At 42.1% G+C, this 26,306-nt stretch overlaps 1 protein-coding gene across 1 annotated transcript in view; it reads right to left on the bottom strand.

Moving 5' to 3' along the window:
• LOC140739621 (serine/threonine-protein kinase 32A-like) overlaps positions 1 to 26,306 on the bottom strand; it is a 583,208-nt gene that overhangs the window by 359,237 nt on the left and 197,665 nt on the right. Inside the window, exon 5 of the mRNA XM_073068020.1 lies at positions 10,527 to 10,564. Coding sequence (XP_072924121.1) covers positions 10,527 to 10,564 — 38 coding nt within the window. The remainder of the gene's footprint in view (positions 1 to 10,526; positions 10,565 to 26,306) is intronic.

The following is a 26,306-nucleotide window of genomic DNA, read 5'->3' as shown; positions in this document are numbered from 1 at the left end:
TCTGGCTCCACATATTAATACCCTCAGTTGGAATTCCTCAATGGAAGATGTAATGGTGCTGGAGACGGTACAGGAGAGATTCTTCTGGATGCTGCCTGGGACTGGGGAGGCTGCAATTCTCCTGGAGTGGAGCAGGTTAAGAGGGGACATGACTGAGCTATATAAAATATATGAGAGACAACAGGCTGCGGAAACTTTTCTCCATATCAGAGGTACATAAAATCAGAAGACATAGATTTAGGGCAAGGGGTAAGAGATTTAGAGGGGATAAGAGTGACATTTTTTCACTCAGAGAGTGGTAAGTACCTTTAATATACTGCTTGAGAGAATTGTGGAAGTAGAGTCAGTTTTCTCTTGGTATTTAGGATGAAGTAGTAAATTAGATTCATGGGAAAAGCTAGAGAGTGTTGGTAGACAGTTGCCTCTCCGACTGGAGGCCTGAGATTAGTGGTGTGCCACAGGGATCAGTGCTGGGTCTATTGTCATCTATATCAACAATCCGGATGATAATGTGGTAAACTGGGTCAGCAGATTTGCAGATGACACTAAGATTAGGGGGCACACTGGACAATGAGGAAGTCTATCAAAGCTTGCAGTGGGATCTGGAACAGCTGAAACAATGGGCTGAAAAATGCTAGGTGGAATTTAATGCAGACAAGCACGAGGTGATGACAAACCAGGGTAGAACAACAGGAAACCAAGGAGTGCATAGATCAGAGGGATCTGAGAATACATATCCATTATTCCTTGAAAGTGGAGTCCCAGGTAGATAGGGTTATAAAGAGAGCTTTTGCACATTGCCTTCATAAATCAAAGAATTGAATACAGGAGTTGGCATGTTATGTTGAAGTTGTATAAGATGTTGGTGAGGCCAAATTTGGAATGCAGTTCCAGTCACCTACCTATGGGAAAGATATCAATAAGGTTCAAAGAATACAGAGAAAACTTACAAGGATGTTCCCAGGATCTGAGGACCTGAGTTATCAGAAAAGGCTGAATAGGTTAGGACTTTATACCCTGGAGTGTAAGAAAAAGAGAGAAAATTTGTTAGTATACAAAATTATGAGGGGTATAGATAGGGTGTAGAAATGCAAGCAGGCTTTTTCATCTGAGGTTGGGTGTGACTAGAACTAGAGATCATAGGTTAAGGGTGAAAGGTGAAATATTTTAAGGGCATCTTCTTCACTCAGAAGGTGGTGAGATTGTGGAATGAGCTGCCAGCAGAAATGGTGGATGGGATTTTGACTTCAACGTTTTAAGTGAAGTTTGGATAGGTTCATGGACAGTCAGGGTATGGTCCAGGTATAAATCGATAGGACTAGATAAAATAAGTTTGGCACAGACTAGAGAGGCTGAAGGGCCTATTCCTGTGCTGTATTGCTCTATGACTTTGGAATTAATTATACCATTTGAGAAGTGAATTGCTGAGACAACTACTGAGAGCACTTGAATTGCTGAGACAGAAAGCGTTTAGGTCAAGTATTGAAAGAAGGATTAATGAGGATGGGTGCCAATTGGTTGGTATGGATGGTTTGACTCTATGCTGCATGGATCTATGACCTTATGACTTTTCATGTGTCCCAAGACCCTGCCTCATCTGTATTCATTCAGCCTATTCCAAGCAGACTTTCAGTTAGAAATACCAAAAGGGTTAAAATAGTGGCACATTTAAGTCATACATATAACACTTGAGAAATTATATTCTGAAACACTAAAATCATAATTTAATCAACACCTCTCAAGGCCTCTTCATCAACTCAGCCAAAGAAAATGTATAAAAATGTTTTTAGCTTCAATAGTTGATTGACATGTCAGAACAGGAATGGGGATAGGAATTGAAATAAAAGGCCACTGGAAAATTCTGCTTTTAGCAGATGGAGCTGAGGTGCTTGACAAAGCCATCACCAGATCTCAGCAATGTAAAGGAAGCTGCACTAGCTACTGCAGACGACACCAACAGATTTGTACATGAAGTGTTGCCTGATCTAGAAGGACAGTTTGGGGCCTTGAATGGAGGTGAAGGAGAAGGCAAATGGGCAGGTGTAGAACTTCTGTCACTTGCAGGATTAAGTGCCAGAAGTAGATTAGTTGGGGAAGGATGAATGGACAAGGGAATCACAGAGGGAGTGATCCCAGTGGAGGGGGGGGGGGGACGATGGGGGTGGTAAAGATGTGTTGGTTGGTAGGGTCCTGCTGAAGACAGAGGGAGTTGCAGAGAATGATATGTTGGATGTGGAAGCTCATAGGGTGGTAGGTGAGGACAAGAGGAACTCTCAAAAGATGTCATTATTAGGATTGATGCAGTATTATTCATAAAATGTCAATAAAAAGTAATTATCCACTCTTGGAAGTTTTCATGTTTCATTGTTTTACAACATTGAATTACAGCAGATTTAATTTGGCTTTTTTTGGCACTGATCAACAGAAAAAGACCCTACCGTGTCAAAATGAAAATAGATCTCTACAAAGTGATCGAAATTAATTTGAAATATAAAACACTATATTGATTGCATAAGTATTCACTTACTTCAAGTCAGTATTTAGTAGATGCATCTTTGGCAGCAATTACAACCTTGAGTCTGTGTGGATAGATCTCTATCAGATTTGCACATCTGGACACCGCAATTTTCCCCCCATTCTTCTTTACCAAACTGCTTAAGCTCTGTCAGATTGCAGGGGATCATGAGTGCACAGTCCTTTTCAAGTTCAGCCACAAATTCCCAATTGGATTTAGGTCTTGACTCTGACTTGGCCACTGGAGGACATTAACTTTGTTGTGTTCAAGCCATTCCTATGTAGCTTTGGCTTTATGCTTGGGGTCATTTTCTTTCTGGAAAATAAACCTTCTCCCAAATGCAGTTCTCTTGCAGACTGCATCAGGTTTTCCTCTGGGATTTATCTGTACATTGATGCATTCATTTTACCCTCTACCTTCACAATCCTTCCAGGGCTTGGTACAGGGAAGTACCCCCACAGCATAATGCAGCCACCACCATGTTTCATGGTAGGGATGATGTGTTTTTGATTATGTGCGGTGTTTGGCTTATGCCAGACATAGCACTTAGTCTGATGTCCAAAAAGCTCAATTTAGATTTCATCAGATCATAGAACCTTCTCCCGGCTGACTTCAGAGTCTCCCGCATGCCTTCTGGCAAACTCTAGCTGAGATTTCATTTGAGCTTTTCTTCCAACAGTGGCGTTCTCTTTGCCACTCTCCCATAAAGTTGTGACTGGTGAAGCACCCAGGCAACAGCTGTATGCGCAATCTCTCCCATCTCAGCCACAGAAACTTGTAACTCCTCCAGTGTTGTCATAGGTCTCTTGGTGGTCTCCATCTCTAGTCCCCTTCTTGCACAGTCATTCAGTGTTTGAGGATGGCCTACTCTAGGCAGATTTACAGCTGTGCCATATTCTTTCCATTTCTTGATGATTAACTTAACTGATAACCAAGGGATATTCAATGACTTGGAAAATCTCTTGTATCCGTCTCCTGACTTGTACTTTTCTACAACCTTTTTCGCAGAGTTGCTTGGAGTGTTCTTTTGGGTTTATGGCATAGTTTTTGTCAGGATCCTGACTCAACTGCAATTGGACCTTCCAGATACAGGTGTTTTCTTACTACAATCAATTGAAAGACCTTGACTGCACACAGGTGATCTCCATTTAACTAATTCTGTGACTTCAAAAGCCAACTGGCTGCACCAGTGATGATTTGGTGTGTCATATTAAAGGGGGTGAATACTTATGCAATCAATTATTCTGTGTTTTATATTTGTAAATAATTTAGATCATTTCAGACAGATGTTTTCACCTTGACACAAAAGTCTTTTTCTGTTGATCAATGTCAAAATAGCCAAATTAAATCCCCTCTTCCATGGGGGGGGGGGGGGAGGGGTGAATACCGTTTATAGGCACTGTATTTTCAAATGAATTTGGCAATAGTAGTTTTGTCACTTAATTCATGGAATATTTTTTGCTAATCTGGGATGAGGTATAGTTAGTGAGTAAAACATCCATGACCATTACAACATGACCCATGAATTAAGGTTACTGAATGATACTTCAGCCTCCTGTCCTGGCGATTTAAAGATTGATAGCCAGGAGAAACTTGTAGCTTGCATCACATAATTTGAGAAAAAAAATGACAAAAATTCTTCCCAAATAGTAAAACAGAATTCTGCCATGATGTTAATTTTTAAAAAGATCTGTTAAATCTTTCAAGACAGAATATAAATTATAACCGATAATATTTTGCTCAATATCAGCCACCTCACCAGTGGCAGCAACATAAAAACACTGGGTAGTTCCCCTGTATCAAAATGACTACAAAATAGAACACAAAATCTGAAAGTTAAAGTAGACAGTCTAGACTATCCCCCAGCAGTTCAGACATGGGACGTTAATGTACCTTCTACATTCTAACTTGTAAACAATAATTTCCATTGACATTTTCAGGCAAAGAAAGATCTGACAGTGAACCTCCCAGGCTGAATGGATTTGCGTAAGTGCAAGATTATTTTACATCCATCAAGATGAATTGTCTTGTGATCGTGTAAGTGATACCAGCTATATTAAGAATGAAGATCCAGAGAGATCTGTGGCATCGGAGTAGTGAAGGCAATTGCCCTCAGTTTTGTTGATTGGCCAGGTTTGGGTCAAGCTGCAGAAGCGTTTATGGAATGTAGTACCATCAGTTGTGCCGATCAATGGCCATAAAACAACACTGGAAGTGTGAACATGGTCAAACATTTTCAATAAATGCAGGTTGATTTTTTGTGAAAAGCAAAATGAGCCTTGCCTAGTTCATATTGAGTCATTCCAAATGATTGGAAGTTAAAACAATTGGAAATTTGCCACCACAGAACATAACTTAGATAAGTTAAGAAATATTTTTAAATGACATGATCTACTAAAGGAAACAGTCTCCAAAAATTAACTACATTTCAATCCTGTTAGCTTACCCATTCAGTGAGAAGGAATGGTATCAAATAATCCTTATGTACAAACAAGCAGCTGGATTAACTCACTGAGTTAGGCAGCATTTGTGGAGGAAATGGACAGGCAACAGTTTGGGTTGAGACCCTTCATCTGTTCTGCTTGGCATATCCTTATCATCCAGTAGCTAGATAATCTATCAGAATAGTCAAGGATGTCGATACTTTAAGAACTTTCCTTGTTAATTACTTTTTTTTCAAAATTCTCTTATTGAACAAGGTCACAGCATTATAGGGTACAGATCAGGATTGAATTTGGATTTCTTGAGCTGTAAGAGAGCAGACCTAACTACTGTACCATGGTGCTGCCCTAATTATGACTGCATCTTCATGCTATCCATACAGATGTGCTTTCCAAAGGAAAGCCATCTGAAGTCAGCACCCTTCCTATGTGGAAAGCGGCCAGTGAGTGAGTGGGCCAGTGAAGGAGTGGAGATTTGAGGCTTTGACTCGAGAGGCTTCGGCGAGCAGAGGCTGAGGACGAGCTTCCACTCCAAGTGAGGTAAGGCCGGGTAAGTTCCTTTCAAAGGAGAAAGTTTCAAAAATTGAGGCAAGTGTTGGGTAGGTCATGGCAGCTGAGATCGGCCCCGTAGTTTGTTCATCCTGCAGCATGTGGGAAATCAGGGATACTTCCAGTGTCCCTGACGACTATGTGTGCAGGAAGTGTGTCCAACTGCAGCTTCTGGCAGACCGCATTGAGCGTCTGGAGCTGCGATTGGATTCATACTGGAGCATCCGCAATGCTGAGAAAGTCGTGAATAGCACGTTCAGTGAGTTGGCCACACCGCAGGTAAAGGCTACACAGGCAGAAAGGGAAGGGGTGGCCACTAGACAGCGTAGCAGTAGGCAGGTAGTGCAGGAGTTCCCTGAGGTCATCTCCCTCCTAAACAAATATATTGTTTTGGATACTGTTGGGGGAGATGTCTCATCAGGGGAAGGCAGCAGCAGCCGAGTTCATTGCACCATGGGTGGCTCTGTGGCACAGGAGGGAAGGAAAAGGAGTGGGAGAGCTATAGTGATAGGGGATTCGATTGTAAGGGGAATAGATAGGCGTTTCTGCAGCCGCAAATGAGACTCCAGGATGGTGTGTTGCCTCCCTGGTGCAAGGGACAAGGATGTCTCTGAGCGGCTGCAGGACATTCTGGAATGGGAGGGTGAACAGCCAGTGGTCGTGGTGCACATAGGTACCAACGATATAGGTAAAGAACGGGATGAGGTCCTACAAGGTGAATTTAGGGAGTTAGGAGATAAACTGAAAAGTAGGACCACAAAGGTAATAATCTCTGGATTACTACCAGTGCCACGTGCTAGTCAGAGTAGAAATAGGAGGATATTTCAGATGAATACGTGGCTTGAAAACTGGTGCAAGGGGGAGGGATTCAAATTTCTGGGGCATTGGAACCAGTTCTAGGGGAGGTGGGACTGGTATAAACAGGACGGTCTGCACCTGGGATGGACTGGAACCAATGTCCTAGGGGGAGCGTTTGCTACTGCTGTTCAGGAGGCTTTAAACTAATGTGGCAGGGGGATGGGAACAAGTGCAGAGAGACAGAGGGGTGTAAAATGAGGGTAGAAGGAAAAAGTAGTAAGGTGAAAAGTAAAAGTGGTAGGCAGGCAAATCCAGGGCAAAAAGCAAAAAGAGCCACTTTTCAACATAATTGTATAAGGGCTAAGAGTGTTGTAAAAACAAGCCTGAAGGCTTTGTGTGTCAATGCGAGGAGCATTCATAACAAGGTGGATGAATTGAATGTGCAGATAGTTATTAATGAATATGATATAGTTGGGATCACAGAAACATGGCTCCAGGGTGACCAAAGATGGGAGCTCAACATCCAGGGATATTCAATATTCAGGAGGGATAGACAGGAAAGAAAAGGAGGTGGGGTAGCATTGCTGGTTAGAGAGGAGATTAACACAATAGAAAGGAAGGACAATAGGCTGGAGGATGTGGAATTGATATGGGTAGAGCTGCATAACACTAAGGGGCAGAAAACGCTGGTGGGAGTTGTGTACAGGCCACCTAACAGTAGTAGTGAGATTGGGGATGGCATTAAACAGGAAATTAGAAATGCGTGCAATAAAGGAACAGTAGTTATAATGGGTGACTTCAATCTACATATAGATTGGGTGAACCAAATTGGTAAGGGTGCTGAGGAAGAGGATTTCTTGGAATGTATGTGGGATGGTTTTCTGAACCAACATGTCGAGGAACCAACTAGAGAGCAGGCCATTCTAGATTGGGTATTGAGCAATGAGGAAGGGTTAGTTAGCAATCTTGTCGTGCGAAGCCTCTTGGGTAAGAGTGACCATAATATGGTGGAATTCTTCATTAAGATGGAGAGTGACATAGTTAATTCAGAAACAAAGGTTCTGAACTTAAAGAAGGGTAACTTTGAAGGTATGAGACGTGAATTAGCTAAGATAGACTGGCAAATGATACTTAAAGGGTTGATGGTGGATATGCAATGGCAAGCATTTAAAGATCGCGTGGATGAACTACAACAATTGTTCATCCCAGTTTGGCAAAAGAATAAACCAGGGAAGGTAGTGCACCCATGGCTGACAAGGGAAATTAGGGATAGTATCAAGTCCAAAGAAGAAACATATAAATTAGCAAAAAAAAAGTGGCACACCTAAGGACTGGGAGAAATTCAGAGACCAGCAGAGGAGGACAAAGGGCTTAATTAGGAAAGGGAAAAAAGATTATGAGAGAAAGCTGGCAGGGAACATAAAAACTGACTGTAAAAGCTTTTATAGATACGTGAAAAGAAAAAGATTGGTCAAGACAAATGTAGGTCCTTTACAGTCAGAAACAGGTGAATTGATCATAGGGAACAAAGACAAGGCAGACCAATTGAATAACTACTTTGGTTCTGTCTTCACTAAGGAGGACATAAATAATCTTCCGGAAATAGTAAGGGACCGAGGGTCTAGTGAGATGCAGGAACTGAGGGAAATACATGTTAGTAGGGAAGTGGTGTTAGGTAAATTGAAGGGATTAAAGGCAGATAAATCCCCAGAGCCAGATGGTCTGCATCCCAGAGTGCTTAAGGATGTAGCCCAAGAAATAGTGGATGCATTAGTGATAATTTTTCAAAACTCCTTAGATTCTGGATTAGTTCCTGAGGATTGGAGGGTGGCTAATGTAACCCCACTTATTAAAAAAGGAGGGAGAGAGAAACAGGGGAATTATAGACCGGTTAGTCTGACATCAGTGGTGGGGAAAATGCTAGAGTCGGTTATCAAAGATGTGATAACAGCACATTTGGAAAGAGGCGAAATCATCGGACAAAGTCAGCATGGATTTGTGAAAAGGAAAATCATGTCTGACGAATCTTATAGAATTTTTTGAAGATGTAACTAGTAGAGTGGATGGGGAGAGCCAGTGGATGTGGTATATTTAGATTTTCAAAAGGCTTATGACAAGGTCCCACACAGGAGATTAGAGTGCAAACATAAAGCACTTGGTATTGGGGGTATGGTATTGATGTGGATAGAGAATTGGTTGGCAGACAGGAAGCAAAGAGTGGGAGTAAACGGGACCTTTTCAGAATGGCAGGCAGTGACTAGTGGGGTACCGCAAGGCTCAGTGCTGGGACCCCAGTTGTTTACAATATATATTAATGATTTAGACGAGGGAATTAAATGCAGCATCTCCAAGTTTGCGGATGACACGAAGCTGGATAGCGGTGTTAGCTATGAGGAGGATGCTAAGAGGTTGCAGGGTGACTTGGAAAGGTTAGGTAAGTGGGCAAATTCATGGCAGATGCAATTTAATGTGGATAAATGTGAGGTTATCCACTTTGGTTGCAAGAACAGGAAAACAGATTATTATCTTGAACGGTGGCCGATTAGGAAAAGGGGAGATGCAACAAGACCTGGGTGTCATTGTACACCAGTCATTGAAGGTGGGCATGCAGGTACAGCAGGCGGTGAAAAAGGCAAATGTTATGTTGGCATTCATAGCAAAAGGATTTGAGTACTGGAGCAGTGAGGTTTTACTGCAGTTGTACAAGGCCTTGGTGAGACCGCACCTAGAATATTGTGTGCAGTTTTGGTCCCCTAATCTGAGGAAAGACATTCTTGCCATAGAGGGAGTACAGAGAAGGTTACCAGATTGATTCCTGGGATGGCAGGACTTTCATATGAAGAAAGACTGGATCGACTAGGCTTATACTCACTGGAATTTAGAAGATTGAGAGGGGATCTTATTGAAACGTATATAATTCTAAAGGGATTGGACAGGCTAGATGCAGGAAGATTGTTTCCGATGTTGGGGAAGTCCAGAACAAAGGGTCACAGTTTAAGGATAAAGGGGAAGCCTTTTAGGACCGAGATGAGGAAAAACTTCTTCACACAGAGAGTGGTGAATCTGTGGAATTCTCTGCCACAGGAAACAGTTGAGGCCGGTTCATTGGCTATATTTAAGAGGAAGTTAGATATGGCCCTTGTGGCTAAAGTGGCTATGGAGAGAAAGCAAGTACAGGGTTCTGAGTTGGATGATCAGCCATGATCATACTGAATGGCGGTGCAGGCTTGAAGGGCCGAATGGCCTACTCCTCCACCTATTTTCTATGTTTCTATGTTTCTATTCAAGACAATAGTCTATCTCAGTTCAGCTAAATATGGTGACCTTTGCAACGTCTAATGTCACCTTACATTCCATTTTATGAACTAAGTAGTGAACACGTCTTGAATTAAGTGATAACAAGTTTCATTTGGATAATGTGGAAGGCTGTCAGAGATTACAGTGGGACATTGATAGGATGCAAAACTGGCCTGAGAAGTGGCAGATGGAGTTCAACTCAGATAAGTGTGAGGTGGTTCATTTTGGTAGGTCAAATACAATGGCAGAATATAGCATTAATGGTAAGACTCTTGGCAGTGTGGAGGATCAGAGGGATCTTGGGGTCTGAGTCCACAGGACGCTCAAAGCTGCCACGCAGGTTGGCTCATCAATCATGGGATTAAGTTTACCCACTTGGAGTACTGTGCTCAATTCTGGTCATCTCACTACAGGAAGGACGTGGAAACCATAGAAAGGGTGCAGAGGAGATTTACAAGGATGTTGCCTGGATTGGGGAGCATGCCTTATGAGAATAGGTTGAGTGAACTCGGTTTTTTTCTCCTTGGAGTGACGGAGGATGAGAGGTGACCTTATAAAGGTGTACAAGATAATGCAAGGCATTGATCGTGTGGATAGTCAGAGGCTTTTTCCTGGAGCTGAAATGGCTATCACGAGAGGGCATAGTTTTAAGGTGCTTGGAAGCAGGTTCAGAGGAGATGTCAGGGGTAAGATTTTTACGCAGAAAATGGTGAGTGTGTGGAATGGGGTGCCAGCAACAGTGGTGAAGGCAGAAACGATAGGGTCTTTTAAGAGAGTCCTGGATGGATACATGGAACTTAGAAAAATAGAGGGCTATGGGTAAACCTAGGTAGTTCTAAGGTAAGGACATATTCGGCACAGCTTTGTGGGCTGTAGGTTTTCTATGTTTCTATTTATTTTTGGCTCAAGTACTCTTTGTCACTTACCATAATCATCAAGAAGAATGTTGTCAGGCTTTATGTCCCTGGAAGGGAAAAAGAAAGATGAATAAATTTTGTTAGTAGCTTCCTTCTTATTTTGAGCCTAAGGTGAATTCAATTTTTCTAAGTTGCTTCTAATTATATCATTCTGATTTTCCAAAGCTGATAGATATTTCCAAACGTAAGATAAATGAATAACATGCTCTAGAAATTGCGACGACCGTCAAAGGAAGGGAACACTGATCAAGCATTGGAATTAAAAGGAATTCTATGGAATGTGCAGAACAACAAGTCATCAAGACTAACAGTTCACAACATCCTCCTACTCTTCAATTACCTCTCCATCTTAACCATCTGTTTTCTTCAGATTGTGCCCCACTGAAGTTCAGTTCTACTCAGTTAAACAAAGCATTGCACAATGGATTTCTGTGAAATTTCACTTCTGCTTCAGGCAGACGAGCCGGGTAAATTCACAGGCCCCATTGTTGGAGAGTGAGACACTTTTTGAGAAATAAGTCAAGGATTTTATATGCTCCATCCTATGTTGTACCATCCAATTGAAGTTCAGTTTGCAACTGGAGTGAAGGAATTTACAATAGCAGCAGATCCTCAAAACAAAAGGAGACATATGCAGCACATAGTCAGTCAGTCAGTCAGTCCTGCCGAAGGTTTTGGGCCCAAAATGTCGACTGTACTTTCTTCCATAGACGCTGCTGGCCTGCTGAGTTCCTCCAACATTTTGAGTGTGTTGCTCGGATTTCCAGCATCTATAGATTTTCTCATTTGTCATATGTAGAACATGCTGGGTACTGACTATAATCACAAATCAACAATCAATTATGATTAATAGAAATTGTGCTCAGAAGAAGTAAATGTCAACCGTTGCTCAAGCAAAGTGACCTTTCCTCTGTAACCCTTACGCGACAGGCTGGTATATGTCTAGGGGAAACTTCCAGCCACTCGCCAACACCGCCTCCCGTATACACAGGTGCTGTGGAACACAAGTTAATGCAGTGTCGCACACACAATATCAAACTCACACCAAATACAGTTATGGAATTTACTTTACAGATTTTACTAGAACTAAATGATTACTAACAATACAGTATATATGAAGGAAAAGAAAATAAAGTAAAAGGCGCCAAACTTATCAGAGTTCAGTCAATTTAGTGCACATTGTTGGAGCTCAACCATCAAACCATTCGATCACCCTTCCTTTTCCTCCAACCTCCACGACTTCGCACCTGGGACCACCCGAGGTGATCGACCGAGCAGTGCGGCACACGTCCACCTTCTTCGGCGTCTTCCTCCCCACTCTTCCAAAAGACCGCAAAAACCCCGCTCCCAGATCCACAAGTAAAAAATGACATCCAACCCCATTGGTTAACAAATGAATACAATCCCGTTATCAGCAATTATAAACCTAAACAGACTGCGAGAAGCTTCAAGAATGCTAAACCAGACAACACTCTCTCTCCAGTTAGCATAACAAAGAAGCAGTTTTACTTTTAACAAACAAAGAAGCCATTTTGAATTAACATGCGCAGTACACCTCTGATTCTGAAGATTGTGGATTCTATTTCACTTAACCGTCACTAATAACCCAGGCAGAAATACTGTGAGTTCTGCTCTAGTGATGAGTCATTCTTATGTGAGGTCCTGCCTGTGACTTAAGGTGGACATAAAGGATCTATTGACACTGAGATTGTGAACATTTTTTCCTTTTTTTTTACCATTCAAGCTATATCACTGGGGATCAAATCTGCAAAGGCTCAGTCACTTGGGTACATTCAAGACTGATGTCAATAGATCTTTAGATGGTAAGATTGGCAGAGCAGACTTAGGGGGCCGAATGGTCTAATTCTGTTCCAGTGTCTTATTGTCTAAGAGATATTAACTTAGAGCAGGAAAGTGAAGCTGAGCTAAAAGATCAGCTATAATCTTATTGAAGGGCAGAGGAAGCACAAAGGCCAAATAGTCTATTCCTACTTCTATTTCCTATGTACTCAGATTCTAGCTTGTAAATTGATTTAGAAAAGTGCGAGGCAATTCCTGTCCCAAAATGGGAGCTGTCCATTCAGTTAATTGGATTTTCAGAATGCCAACAGTTTCACATGAATTTAAAAACAAATTTAAGGCCATGGGAACACTGAGCAAGGGGTTGGACAGAATTCAACAAAAGATTGTGAGGAAATAGGCTTGAGAAGTGTTTGTAGTGCCAATCTAGGAGCAGTGATCCAGGTGATCTGATGAATTGTATTGCTACAAATAGAACACAGAGGAAATACTCTTCACGAGAACTCAAATGTTAGCTAAAACATCATAATGGTGATACAGTTTCAAAGATACAAATTTGGTGAATCAGAGTCAATGTGAGGAAGTGTGTGGCCATGCACTTAGGTAGAAGGAGTAACCAAAGAGGCTACTATAATATCCAATTTTAGTTGAATGGGGACTCCCATTAGATGGTATATGTATTTCCAGGCCATGAAATGCTATGTGAGAAAGACCAAAGCTATTTTGGTAAGTAGTGAAGAAAGTTAGGATGATTTTTAATTAACAAGAAGCAACTTAATGCTGATATCCAAAGGAATGGTGGAAAGCTACAGCAGCAGAAAGTGAGGAAAATAAATTGTTTATTGACCTTCACCGTGAGGAGGTTGGATTATAAAGTAAGGAAATACTGCTTGATACTTGTGATACTATTAAATGCAGTTTTGGTCTCTGCACTTGAGGAATGATACCATTGGTTTGGTGTAGTGCAGTATGGATTCACCCAATGTCTGAGATAGCAGAGTTATTTTATATATTGAGATTGTGTAAGATTGAAGTTTAGATGACTGCATGTAGATCCCTTTGGGACATGCATTTAGATGAGTAAACAAGGAAGATCTTAAGAGGCCTTGTCCAATCCACCAAAAGCAGGGGCACAGTCCCAAGATAAGGGGTTGGTTATTTAAGATTAAGATGGGGAGGGATTTCTTATGTTCAGGTGGTCAATTATATTCAAAGCTGCAATTGGCATTTTAAAGGGACCGCAGAAATTGGGTGGGAAGCAATGGTCAAAAGAAAGTGGGAATTGTACAACTTATTTCTGCTTACACTTTTTTACATCTTTATTTCAACAAGGGGCCTTTAAGAGAAAGCCTCTCTTCATTTGCTGAGGTACTTTAAGTCTTTGTTGCAATGACTAGTGGATGCAACAAAAAGGATTTTAAAAGACAGTTTTAATTATTCCTAAACTGTTAATCAAAGTGCCAATATTGAATGTTAATGGGATTTGCTGATATATGCTCAATGATTCAGGAATACTGATTTTCTCACCTACTTCTAAACAACATCCATTCCTCATAATTCTGTACAGCCTATGAGCTGCAGTTAAATCCCAGTGATTTTCAAAGCATTTAGCCACTTCTTTGCCATTCTCCTAATCTGTCTAAGTCCTTCTGCAGACACTCTTCTTCAAACTGATTGGTAACACAATAATTTTAAATAAAGGTTTATAAATAAAGGCATGGACTCTCTCAGCAAAGGGATTCATTTTTATATTGGATCAAACCAACTTGACCAATCCTCATTATCTCCTGTGATCCTTGGAAAACCTCTTGAACCTCCCTCTGATTGATGTGAGGAAGTGTCATAGAAACACAGACAACCTACGGCACACTATAGGCCCTTTGGCTCACAAAGCTCTGCCAAACACGTCCTTACCTTAGAAATTACCTAGGGTCACCCATAGCACTCTATTTTTCTAAGCTCCTTGTACCTTTCCAGCAGCCTCTTAAAAGACCCTTTCGTATCCGCCTCCACCACCATCACCAGCAGCTCATTCCACGCACTCACCACTCTCTACATAAAAAACTGACCAGGGTTCTGTTTTCCTGCAACATTACCTCTTGGCACCTAAACTCAATCCCACGATTGATGAAGGCCAATGCACCATATGCCTTCTTAACCACAGAGTCAACTTGCGCAGCAGCTTTGAGTGTCCTATGGTCTCAGACCCCAAGATCCCTCTGATCCTCCACACTACCAAGAGTCTTACCATTAATGCTATATTCTGCCGTCATATTTGACCTAACAAAATGAACCACTTCACACTTGTCTGGGTTGAACTCAATCTATCACTTCTCAGCCCAGTTTTGCATCCTATCAATGTCCTATTGTAACCTCTGACAGCCCTCCACACTATCCACAACACCCCCAACCTTGTAAATGTAAATTTGTCATCAGCAAATTTACTAACCCATCCCTCCACTTCCTCATTCAGGTCATTTATAAAAATCACAAAGAGAAGTGGTCCCTGAGGCACACCACTGGTCACCAGCCTCCATGCAGAATATGACCCATCTACAACCACTCTTTGTCTTCTGTGGGCAACCCAGTTCTGGATCAACAAAGCAATATCCCCTTGGATCCCATGCCTCCTTACTTTCTCAATAAGCCTTGCATGGGGTACCTTATCAAATTCTTTGCTAAAATCCATATATACTATGTGTCAGATGGAGATCAACCAGAAAAAGTGAAGTGTTTCACTTTGGAAGGTTCAATTTGAGGACAGAATACAGGTGTAATGGCAGGATGCTTCACAGTATGGAGGAACAGCGGGATCTTGGGATCTACCTCCAAAGGTCACTCACAGTTGCCAAGCAAGGTGATAGGGTTGCTAAGAGGCGTATTGTGTGTTGGGTTTTATTAGTCAGAGGATTGAGTTAATTTTATTTGTATTTTTATTTAGAGTTACAGCATGGAATAGGCTACCTGGCCCTTCGAGCCGTGCTGCCCAGCAACTCCCGACAAACCCAATTGAACCCTAGTTTAATTACAGGGCAATTCACAATGACCAATTACTAACTAACTAACTGCTATGTCTTTGGACTGTGGGAGGAAACCCGAGCACTCGGAGAAACCCCTGCATTCCATGGGGAGTACGTACACAGTCCTTACAGAGGAAGCTGCAGCTCTCTGGTTATACCACTCTTGGAATATTGTATTCAGTTCTGATTGCCTCATTATAGGAAGAATATAGAAGATTTAGAGAGGGTGCAGAGGAGATTTACCAGGATGCTGCCTGTATTAGAGAGCATATTTTATGAGGATATGTTGAGTGTGTTAGGTCTTTTCTCTTTGGCGCAAAGGAGAATGAGAGGTGACTTGATAGAGATGTACAATAGGTTAAGAGGCATAGATCGAGTGGATAGCCAAAGACTTTTTCCCAGGGCAGAAATAGCTCATACAAGGAGGGCATCATTTTAAAGTGATTGGAAGAAGTATGGGGGAGATGTTAGAGGTAAAGTTTTTATGCAGTGTGGTGATCGAGACAGATTCTTTAGGGATATTTAAGAAACTCTCAGAAAGGAACATGGAAGACAGAAAAATGTCAGGCTATTTAGGAGGGAAGGGTTAGATTGATCTTATAGTAAGTTAAAGGGTCAGCACAACACTGTGGGCTGAAGGGCCTGTGCTGTACTCTATGTTCCATCTTCTATTTGAATGGGCCAGTCAAAAATTAACAATCAAGAGGAGCCAGTAGATCATGTAGGATGGGCCATATATTGAGCAGCAGTTTCTCTAAACTAGGCCTTTGATGGGATCATTCACATACTGTATGTACCATGTGTATACAGATGTTGAGGTTTGCCGGGTTGCTTAAACTTTGTGAGACAGAAGCAGACGTCCTGGGGTTATGGGGTGGGTAATGTGATGACTTTGCAATGTAGAATTCTAAATGGCTTATCAAGAGTCTGGAGCTGCCAAATCTCCAGGAATTAAAGACCTATATCCAGGACACTCCTCTGACAAATGCCCAGAGTAAAAGCATAGACTCAAAGTATAACTGCATTTTAATCTTCTTCCAATAAAAAAAATATGGTGAAAGCACACAGTGGTGCATCTGCTGCCTCACAGATCCACTGACCTGGGTTTGATCCTTGCCTTGGGTCCTGTCCAGGTACATTTTACATAATTTTCCTTGTCACTAAGTAGGTTTCACCCAGATGCTCTGGTTTCCTCCCAATGCAAAAGAACAGTTTAATTGGCTGTTGTAAACTGCCACAATGTAGTTAAGTGGGAAAAGTCTCAAGGGGACTTGATGTTCATGTGAGAGAGGATAAGACGATAAATTGCAAGGCTACAGGAAAGTACATCAATGATCTTCAGATCTCATGTTCGATGGTTAAATGCCAAGCAGAAGTCATGAGCTCCAGCGGACCAGTTAAGCACAGTGCCTTTAAGGGTCAACACCATGGCCAAAAATGTGGCAGGAGAGGTGGAATTCAAACCAAGCTGATGCACAGAGGGATGAGGCCTCCTCTACTGAGCATCTTGTTGGCGACTGTGCAGTCACTGGAAAATAATATTGACAATCTCAGGGCAAGGTTGCTGCATCAGAGGCAGACGAGGCAGGTCTCAAGTGTTTGTTGCATTGAGACTTGGTTAAATACAGATACCCTGTACACCAAGTGCAGGGTTTTTGAAATGTGAACTCTGGCAAAGAAAAAGGTGGCAGAGTGTGCTTTTTAGTCAATTCTCATTGGTGCATGGACTTACAGAGTTATATCAACTTCTTGTTCCTCTGACTTAGAGCAACTAACAATTAAACGTAAACCATTCTATTGTCTTGGGAGTTCTCATCCGTGATCTTGACCGTAGTTTACATATCACCAGCAGCCGATTATAAGCAAGCACTCATGAAACTGCACAACACCATCTGTAAACAAGAAATGGTCCACCCCGACGTATTTCAAATCATAGCTGGTGAGTTTAGCCAGGCTTGTTTGAAGAAAACCCTGCCCAATTATCACCAGCACAAAACCTGTTGTATCAGAGAACCCAAAACATTAGACCACTGCTACACTACGATAAGGAAAGCCTATTGTTCCTTCCTGAGATCGCATTTTGGCAAGCCAGCTACCTGCGTACAGACAGAGCCTAAAGAGCAAGGCTGCAGAGATCAAGATGGTGGGAGTCTGAGGAATGTTTACAGGATTGCCTTGAGTCAGTAAATTGGGTTGTGTTCAAGAACTCATCTGAGGACCTAAATGACAACACCAGGGTCATTACAGACTTTATTGAAACAGCTGTGGATGAATGTGTCCCCTCAAAATTGTTCAGGGTTTTCCCCAATCAGAAGCCCTGGATGAACAATGAAATCTGGAATTTGCTGAGAGCCAGATCTCTACGAGCCCTTTTGTCTGGACTAACGTAATGAACACAGCTTTTGCAGAGCTTAAACCACGGTTCACATCAGCTCTCATTATGGTTTCTCCTAACCTGGACCTTCCCTTCATCATGGCGGTGGACGCCTCAGACAGTGGACCTTTGGTTCACCTCTGGAATGTAAACTGCACTCATGTGCATTCTCTCCAGGGAGCTATCCTTGGCAGAGAGAAACTATAACATTGGAAAATTGGGAGCTTCTTGCAGTTGTTAGCTTTGGAGGAGTTGCGTTACTGGCTAGAGGGGGCCAAGAACCCTTCTATCATTTGGACTGACCACAAGAACTTGGCTTATATTAAGGAAGCTGAAAGACTGAATTCCAGGCTAGCCAGGTGGTCTTTGTTCTTTAATTTCATCCTGACATGTTGACAAGGGTCAAAGATCTAGAAGCCAGATGCCTTTTCCTGTCAGTTTGAAGAGCTGGAACAAGAGGAACAGCCTACCACCATTTTGCCCCAGGCCAGGGTGGTGGCACTAATTCATTGGAGAACTGGCACTCTTGTACACAAGGCCCAATGCAAGGAGAGATTCCTATGAACAGTCCTCTGGTTTGGCTGTTCATTCCAAGTTCTGTCTGGTCTCAGGTGCTCCAATGGGGACATTCGTTGAGAATGACTGCCCACTCAGGGATAGCCAGGACCCTCAAACTTATCAAGAGAAGATATTGGTGGCCTAGAATGACAAAAGAGGTCCGGCATTACATACAGGCATGCAAGGTGTGTGCCTGGAACAAGGAGTCCCTTACCTGACCTCAAGACTCCTCCACCTCCTACCTGTTCCAGAAAGACCATGGGCACGCATCTCCATGGACTCTGTCACAGGTTTTCCACCATCCAAGGGGAAGTTGTCATCATGGCAACTGTCGATCAGATTTTGAAAGGCTGCAAGTAGATTGCCTTGGATAAACTATCATATGTGGCAGATGGCCGAAATAATCCTGGACCAAGTCTTCAGGATCCACGGACCCCTGGTGGACATTGTCTCAGATACGGTCCACAATTCGCACCACATTTCTGGAGGGCGTTCTGAGTTGATTGGGGCAACAGCAGATCTTTCCTCTGCGTTTTACCGCAAACCATCGGCCAGATGGATTGTAGCAACCAAGATTTGGACTGAACCCTGAAGTGCCTGGGCTCGGAAAGACCTGAGGAGTGGTACAAGCATTTGATGTGGGCAGAGGTCACCCACAACACAGCATTCAGCAAGTGGGATGTCACCATTCAAATGCCAGTTTGGTTCATTAGACGCTTTAAAATCCTGAGGGAAGTAAATCCAGTGGCTTGCAGCTCCCAAAGACCCTAAGGATCAATCCCACTTTCCACATCTCTAAATTAAAACCTGTCTGCAACAGCCCCTTAGCCCCACCACCAGCAGTCCCGCCGCCACCCAGGTTTATCAAGAGGGAACAGGTCCCCGCAGTGAGAAGAGTTTTGGACTCACAAACTGTTCAGGGTGATTAGCAATACCTTGTGGACTGGGAGGATTCAGACCCAAGGAAAGGTGCTGGATGTCTGAAAGAGACATCTTGGATCTGGTTCTCCTCCACAACACCATCACTGATTCTCTAAGCAGCCAGGGCCATCACCCATAGGAGAGGGGGTCCTGCTACGAGAGACCCAATCATGCCAGCTTCCAGGGTTTATACGCTCTGGATAGCTTGAGGCCTCTTTAAGGGTTCAGGACTGCCCCGCTAATTGGCAATTGTGTATTGGGTACCAAGAATTGAGTATTTAAAAGCATCTGAAAGGAGCCTTAGTGCTCAATCATAAGCCCAACCAGAGATATTATCTACTGTTTTGTTTTTTGCTCAGTACTCAATCCAATTTTATTCCATGTTTCAATCCTAACATCAGATACTCCAGCAATTGGGTCCAAACTATCCTCATCGAGGACTCTCATCGTAACTTTGACCACCAGAACAGGGAGGAACCATGTCTCACGATGATCCTTAGGTTTCAGTATCTGAAGATGACGTGCCGGCTACCCTCAAGAGATTGAATCCAAGGAAAGCATCCAGTCTCAATGAAGTACCTGGCCAACTACTGAAGACCTGTGCTGACCAACTGGCTGGTGTGTTCATGGATCTTCAACTTCTCCCTCCAGCAGCGTGTGGTACCCGCCTGCTTCATGCAGGCTTCAATCATACCAGTGCCCAAGAAGAGCATGGTTTCCTGTCTCAATGACTATCACCCAGTGGCACTTACATCCACAGTGATGAAGCATATCAACTCCTGTTTGAGTGGCGACTTGGATCCGCTCCAATTTGCCTACCAAAGCAACAGGTCTGCAGCAGATGCTATCTCATTAGCTTTTCACACAACCCTGGAACATCTGGACAGCATTAGCATGCCCTTTATTGATTACAGCTCAGCATTTAATACCATTATCCCCTCAAAACTGTTCAATAAGCTCCAAGATAATGGGCTCAATACCCACTTGTGCAATTGGATGCTGGATTTCCTCACTTGTAGACCTCAGTCAGGTCAAATTGGCAAAAACATCTCCATTAGCACAGGAGCACCACAAGGATGTGTACTTAGTCCACACTCTACTTGCTTCACACCTATGACTATGGGGCTAGATACAGGTCCAACACTATATACAAGTTTGCAGATGACACCACTGCTGTGGGCTGTATCAAAGGTGGTGATGAATCAGCATACAGGAGGGAGGTTGAAAATTTGGCTAAGCAGTGTAATAACAACCTCTCACTCAATGTCAATTATTCCAAGGAACTGACTGTAGACTTCAGGAAAGGGAAACCAGAAGTCTATGATCCAGTAATCATCAGAGGATCAGAGGTGGAGAGGGTCAGTAACTTTAAATTACTGGGTCTCACTATCTCAGACAACCTGTTCTGGACTCAGCATATAAATATAATTGCAAAGAAAGCATGACAGTGCCTCTTCTTCCTCAGGAGTCTGCAGAGATTTGGTATTTCATCAAAAACCTTGTCAAGCCTCTACAGACATGTGGTGGAAAGTGTACTGACTGGCTGCATTGCAGCCTGGAATGCAAATACCAAAGCCTTTAAGTGAAAGATCCCACAAAAAGTAATGGATTCAGCCCAGTACAACACAGGTAAACCCTCCCAACCACTGAAACGTTGTCATAGAAAAGTAACATCAATCATCAAAGATTCTCACCACCATGTTCTTTTCTCACTGCTGCCACCAGGTAGAAGGTACAGGTACCTCAGGACCCACACCACCAGGTTCAAGAACAGTTACTACCCCTCAATCATAACAAAAGGGGATAACTACACTCATTCCACTTCTGTTCCCACAATAGATGGTCTCACTTTAAGGATTTTTAAATCTTGTTACTTAGTGATTTATTTATATCTGCATTTGCACAGTTAGTTGTCCATTGATCTGGTTTACAGTAACTCTTTTATAGATTTGCTAAGTATGCCCACAGAAAAAGTATCTTAGGGTTATATATGGTGACATGTATGTACTCTGAATAAGGGAACGGGGGTTGGGGGAAGAGATGCATTGAGCCAGAGTCATACAGCATGGAAATGGGTCCTTCAGACAACTTGTCCATGTTGACTAAGATTCACATCTGAAGATAGTTCTATCTGCCTGTGTTTTGCCCATATCCCTCTTAACCTTTCCTATCCATGTCCAAAGGGGATCCAAGGGGATATTTGCACTAGGATCTGCCATGGTCCCAACAAGTAAAATTATCTCCTCTGTGCCACAGTGAGTAAGGTTTCCCTTCAGGGTCACATGTGGGAAATTCATAAGAATGCATATATGCAAGGGAACACTTTTGGGAAAATACACTGAAGTTTTTCTAGAATGTTATATCAGAATGAAGGGAATATATTGGACACAATTTTCCTTTTGACTTTGCCTTGGGCATTTCAAATGGCTGAGACTTCCTACTGGGAATATAAATTCACTCTGTATAAGTGTTCTTGATAAAGTATGCTTAGTCTGAACAATCAGTGATCATTACTGTCCTTCTGCACATTGCCATCACATCCTGTGGCTGCTTTTTCAATTTTGGTTACTGAATACTCGGGTTACTTTTTCTATTGATTGTTCTCTCTTTATCTTTTCCAATGCTACTGAAGTAGAAAGTCATGCAATGCAGGTGGAATGCCATTGACTTGTCCATTCCATGTCCTGCCTGACATTCAGTTCCATTGAGTCAACAAAACAATATCCAGTGGAATACAAATATAGGTAATGCAGTTCTGCATTACTACCGAAAGATGAATTTCCATCTTCTTGATCATGCCTGAGTGATGACAGCATTGTTTTTTGATATTTCCTAAAGACATTTCTTTATCCCATATCTTTATTGAAAATAAGTATTAGTGTCACAAACATGAGAAAATCTGCAGATGTTGGAACACATAGGTGCTGAAGGGTTTTGGCCCAAAAAGTTGACTATTTATTCTTTTCCGTAGTTACTGCCTGGCCAGCTGAGTTCCTCCAGCATTTTGTTTGTGTTGCACTAGTGTGCTGTTTGACAGTGCAAAGCATTGCAGTGGAACTTGATCGTCCTGCCACTTCTCACTGTGAAACTGAGCATTTTCTAGCCCAAGTTGGCATGTTGAAATGGGCTCCATTCAGTGGCTAAACTACAACATTCCAAATGACTGATTTTTTCTTCTAAGTTGAGGGTCACTGCATTCAGTTGTTTTGCCTCTGACTTCTACTAACAGAATAGCAGAGAAGATTGGGAACCTGACATACCTCAGCTACAATTGATGTAGATTCTCTGAACTGGGCACCATGTGCCACACAAGCACACGTCAGAAGATATACACTTCCCAGCCATGACATCTTCCAAAGAAGTGAAAAAAATACTGGAAATTTGGAAAAATGTGGGATTCTCCTCATTGATCCTCTGAACTGATCAAAACTGATCTAAATAAAGGCAGTACTGGGTTATTCTGCTGTTTCCCTTTCAGTGACTTCATGAACACCATCACTGAATAAACTCCCACAAAGTTCAACAAATAAAACCAATACAGTCCCCACACCACCTCTCCAGCATCAACCCACTTAGAAGCGGAGAAGGGAATCCAGAATTTCAGTTGAAAAGAGGTTGAGGAAATTAACTCAGATTGGGGATTGAACAACAGCAGCACTGAACCAATTATAGCTTTGACTGATGCAACCAGATTTATTAAACTGGATTCAAACTAAAAGGGAAGCTGAAGAGAACTTCCTTAAACAAAATGCAATTAAAGGACAGGGGACAACAAGTTAAAGAGCTACAGATCTATTATTAAATCACTGTTAGTTTGGGGAATAATTTTCAATGAGTCACTGTGACTGTAATAGGAAATAACAGACTGTCCAGTTGCTAATAGGAACCACCAATCAACAGAAAGTATATGACAAGTTTGAAGCCAGGAAAACACATGTCAGAATGTCTTGGTGGAAAGGAAACAACAAATGCACAAGTTGTAACTCTGTCACTCACAGGATGGAACATCACCACCAGATTATTTTCAACAGGAAACACATCGGTGATTTTAGACTTGGAGCAGGAAACAATTCAATTATTTTAGCTGAAACTGTAAACTAATGCGAATGCAGAGCAGCCAGGCAGTGGTAAACCTGATCTATTAGTTTGAATTGTCTCTACAACCTATTACAGGGCTTTAATGACCTAATTACATGCCTTGTCAGTCGGTACTGTGACACCTGAGATGCCCTTTAGAACAGAATGTAACATAACACAGTATGACATCCACATAGAACCTGATGGTGTTTGGTTTCAGAGAATGAATTTTAAATTTTCAAACTCTACACAGGTAGATGCCAATTCACAAAATGAATTGAGATGTGTTCTGTCGAGGGCAATGTTGTTCTCATATAGTAACAGAAACAGGTTAATATTACCAGCACTAGAGCAGTTCCCCAGAATTGTTTTCCGCATTAATATGGGTAGCACAGTGGCACTGCCTGTAGTGCTACTGCCTCACAAAGCCAGCAATCCTGACCTCAGCTGCTGATTTCCCTGTGACCATGTGGGTTTCCTCCATGTGCTCCAGTTTCATCACATGTCCCCAGTTGTGCGGGCTAATTGGTCGCTGTAAATTGCCTCTAGTGTGTTGGTGAGTGGTAGAATCTGGGAGAATCTGACCAGAATGTGGACAGAATAATAAAATGGATTAATGTAGGATTGGAGTAACTGGGTAGCTGATTGATGTGGCCGGTGTTGGTGTTATATCATTCTGTGTGTAAATAATTATCTATCTGAATGAGTTGCAGAAATTTTCCACCATTTTGTTTTGGTCCAAATTGTCCTGGATCTTTGTCCTTTTTCTGCCTTTCCCTAGACATTACACAAGTTGGGATCAGGTGTCACTATTTCCTCAAGTTCAAATCCTGAATGAAACATTTAAGAAATGTGAACAGCAATCTCATTTTCCACTAATTAAGAATACAAACACAGAAACAGTAGCAGCCAAGAACAGAGCCTCTGAGCCATTCAACTTGTTGATCATAACTTGTATATATATTTACTTCATTCGAGGATTTATTAATAGAGAATGGAAAGAAGAACATTTTGGAGGTTCTGAAACTGCAGTGGTGCCTGAAAGATGTCTGCTTGGGCTACATTAATGACAGGGTCATTTCTATTGCATCTCCTTTGTTGATTAGGCAAAGCTATTTGAAAATGCAAACTGAGAGGTAGCAAAGGAAGTAAATGACAAGAAGTGGAGAGAGATGAACTATACGTAACATTTTCTATACGTGAAATTATTCAAATTTATGAGGATAGGCCTTTTTAAATGTGAGAGAGTAAAAAGTATTAATTTTAAAAAGATTTAGACATTCTATACACTTATCACTGAACTTCCAATATTTCTTTTCTAATATTTGTGTATTTGTAATGCTACTGTGACACTGTAATTTCCTTTGGGGTCAACAAAGTATCTATCTATTTGCCCATTTATTTATCTCTATCTTAGTACCCCAGCTAGGGAAAGAAATAATATGTTGGATTTTATTCCAAAGAGGAAATCTAATACTTCAACTGCAATTATATGTCTGAGTTGAGACTAAGACTGGAGTAATAACTATTGTTTTGGTTCCTTGACCTAAGAAAAGGATGATTGCTCTTGTAGCGTGGGTAGTTGGTAGATGATAAATCCATTAGATTCATTCCTTGACAGATCCTTGCAGCTTTCTAATCAACAGTACTGTGGCAGGACTTTAAGGAAGAGGTCCGTTACTCTCAAAGGCATTTAGTGATAGGCCAGTCCTTTTGTCAGCAACACAGGTGGTACAGTAGCATATTGGTTAGTGTGATGATATTACAGAGTGGAGGATCTGGGTGCATTTCCTGTAAGGAGTTTGTACATCCGCCCCCATGACCACGTGGGTTTTCTCCAGGTAATCTGGTTTCCTCCCACAGTCCAAAGACGGTTAGGAGGTAAATTGGTCACATGGGGGTAACTGGGGTCAAATGCTCATCGGGTTGGAAGGGCCAGTTAGCATGCTATATGTCTAATTTTTTAAAAATCTGCATCCTGGAAAACGATAAAAAAGGACTGTCCAATGAAGAGATTAAGTGGACCTTTAGCAAAGTATGTTACATGAGGAAGTCAGTGGGTGAGGCAGCATCTGTAGAGGAAAATGGACAGTCAGAATTTTGGATTGAGATCCTTCATCTGGAATGGAACTTACTTGGCAGTTTAGAAAGATGTAAGGAGATTCTTAAAGGAATTGACACAAAGAGAGCTTATGAGAGTTTGTGGATATTCAGTTCTTTGAGGTGTTCACCCTAAGAGCATACAAAGTAAAACAGCACAGCATTTTCTATTGTCTTTTGGAGAGCAGTGTGGAGAGGAGGTTCAGGGTCATACAGTACCTTGGTCTTATCGTGCTGTGTGGGGCCCATCCTCTCATTGAACAAGTCAGTGATGGCATGGAGCTCAGCATCTGTGAGCCTAAAGTCAAGTAAGCAAGAGTCGTATTCCCTGGACTATTGTCCAGGAGCCCACAGCAGCCACCATAATGGACTCATTGTCCGTCCTCAACCACACTGATTCTGTCCACATTATCAGCTGTGTGTGTTGAGCACGTGCCATTAGTTGTGTCGAACACATGCCATTAGTTGTGTCATGGTCAGGCTGATAGTAAATCAGTACTGTACATTGACTGACATCACAACCTATTCTCTCTGCAAATTTCTGCCACTTTTTCAAAATATAGTCAAACCAATGCTGCTAAAAATTTTAAAACATTAAAATTTTTAAAAATTTAAAATTAAAAACATTGACTTCTCTAACTTCCATTAATGCCCCTCCTCCCCTTCTTACCCCATCCCTGACATATTTAGTTGTTTGTTTTTTTCTCTCTCTGCCCATCACTCTGCCTGTTCTCCATCTCCCTCTGGTGCTCCCCCCTCCCCCTTTCTTTCTCCCTAGGCCTCCCGTCCCATGATCCTTTCCCTTCTCCAGCTCTGTATCACTTTTGCCAATCACCTTTCCAGCTCTTAGCTTCATCCCACCCCCTCTGGTCTTCTCCTATCATTTTGCATTTCCCCCTCCCCCCACTACTTTCAAATCTCTTACTATCTTTCCTTTCG

Source organism: Hemitrygon akajei, chromosome 15 (genome assembly GCF_048418815.1).
Source record: "Hemitrygon akajei chromosome 15, sHemAka1.3, whole genome shotgun sequence".
NCBI classification, from domain to species: domain Eukaryota; kingdom Metazoa; phylum Chordata; class Chondrichthyes; order Myliobatiformes; family Dasyatidae; genus Hemitrygon; species Hemitrygon akajei.
The sequence above is the reverse complement of the archived record's forward strand: the minus strand, read 5'-3'. Positions and strand labels throughout refer to the sequence as shown.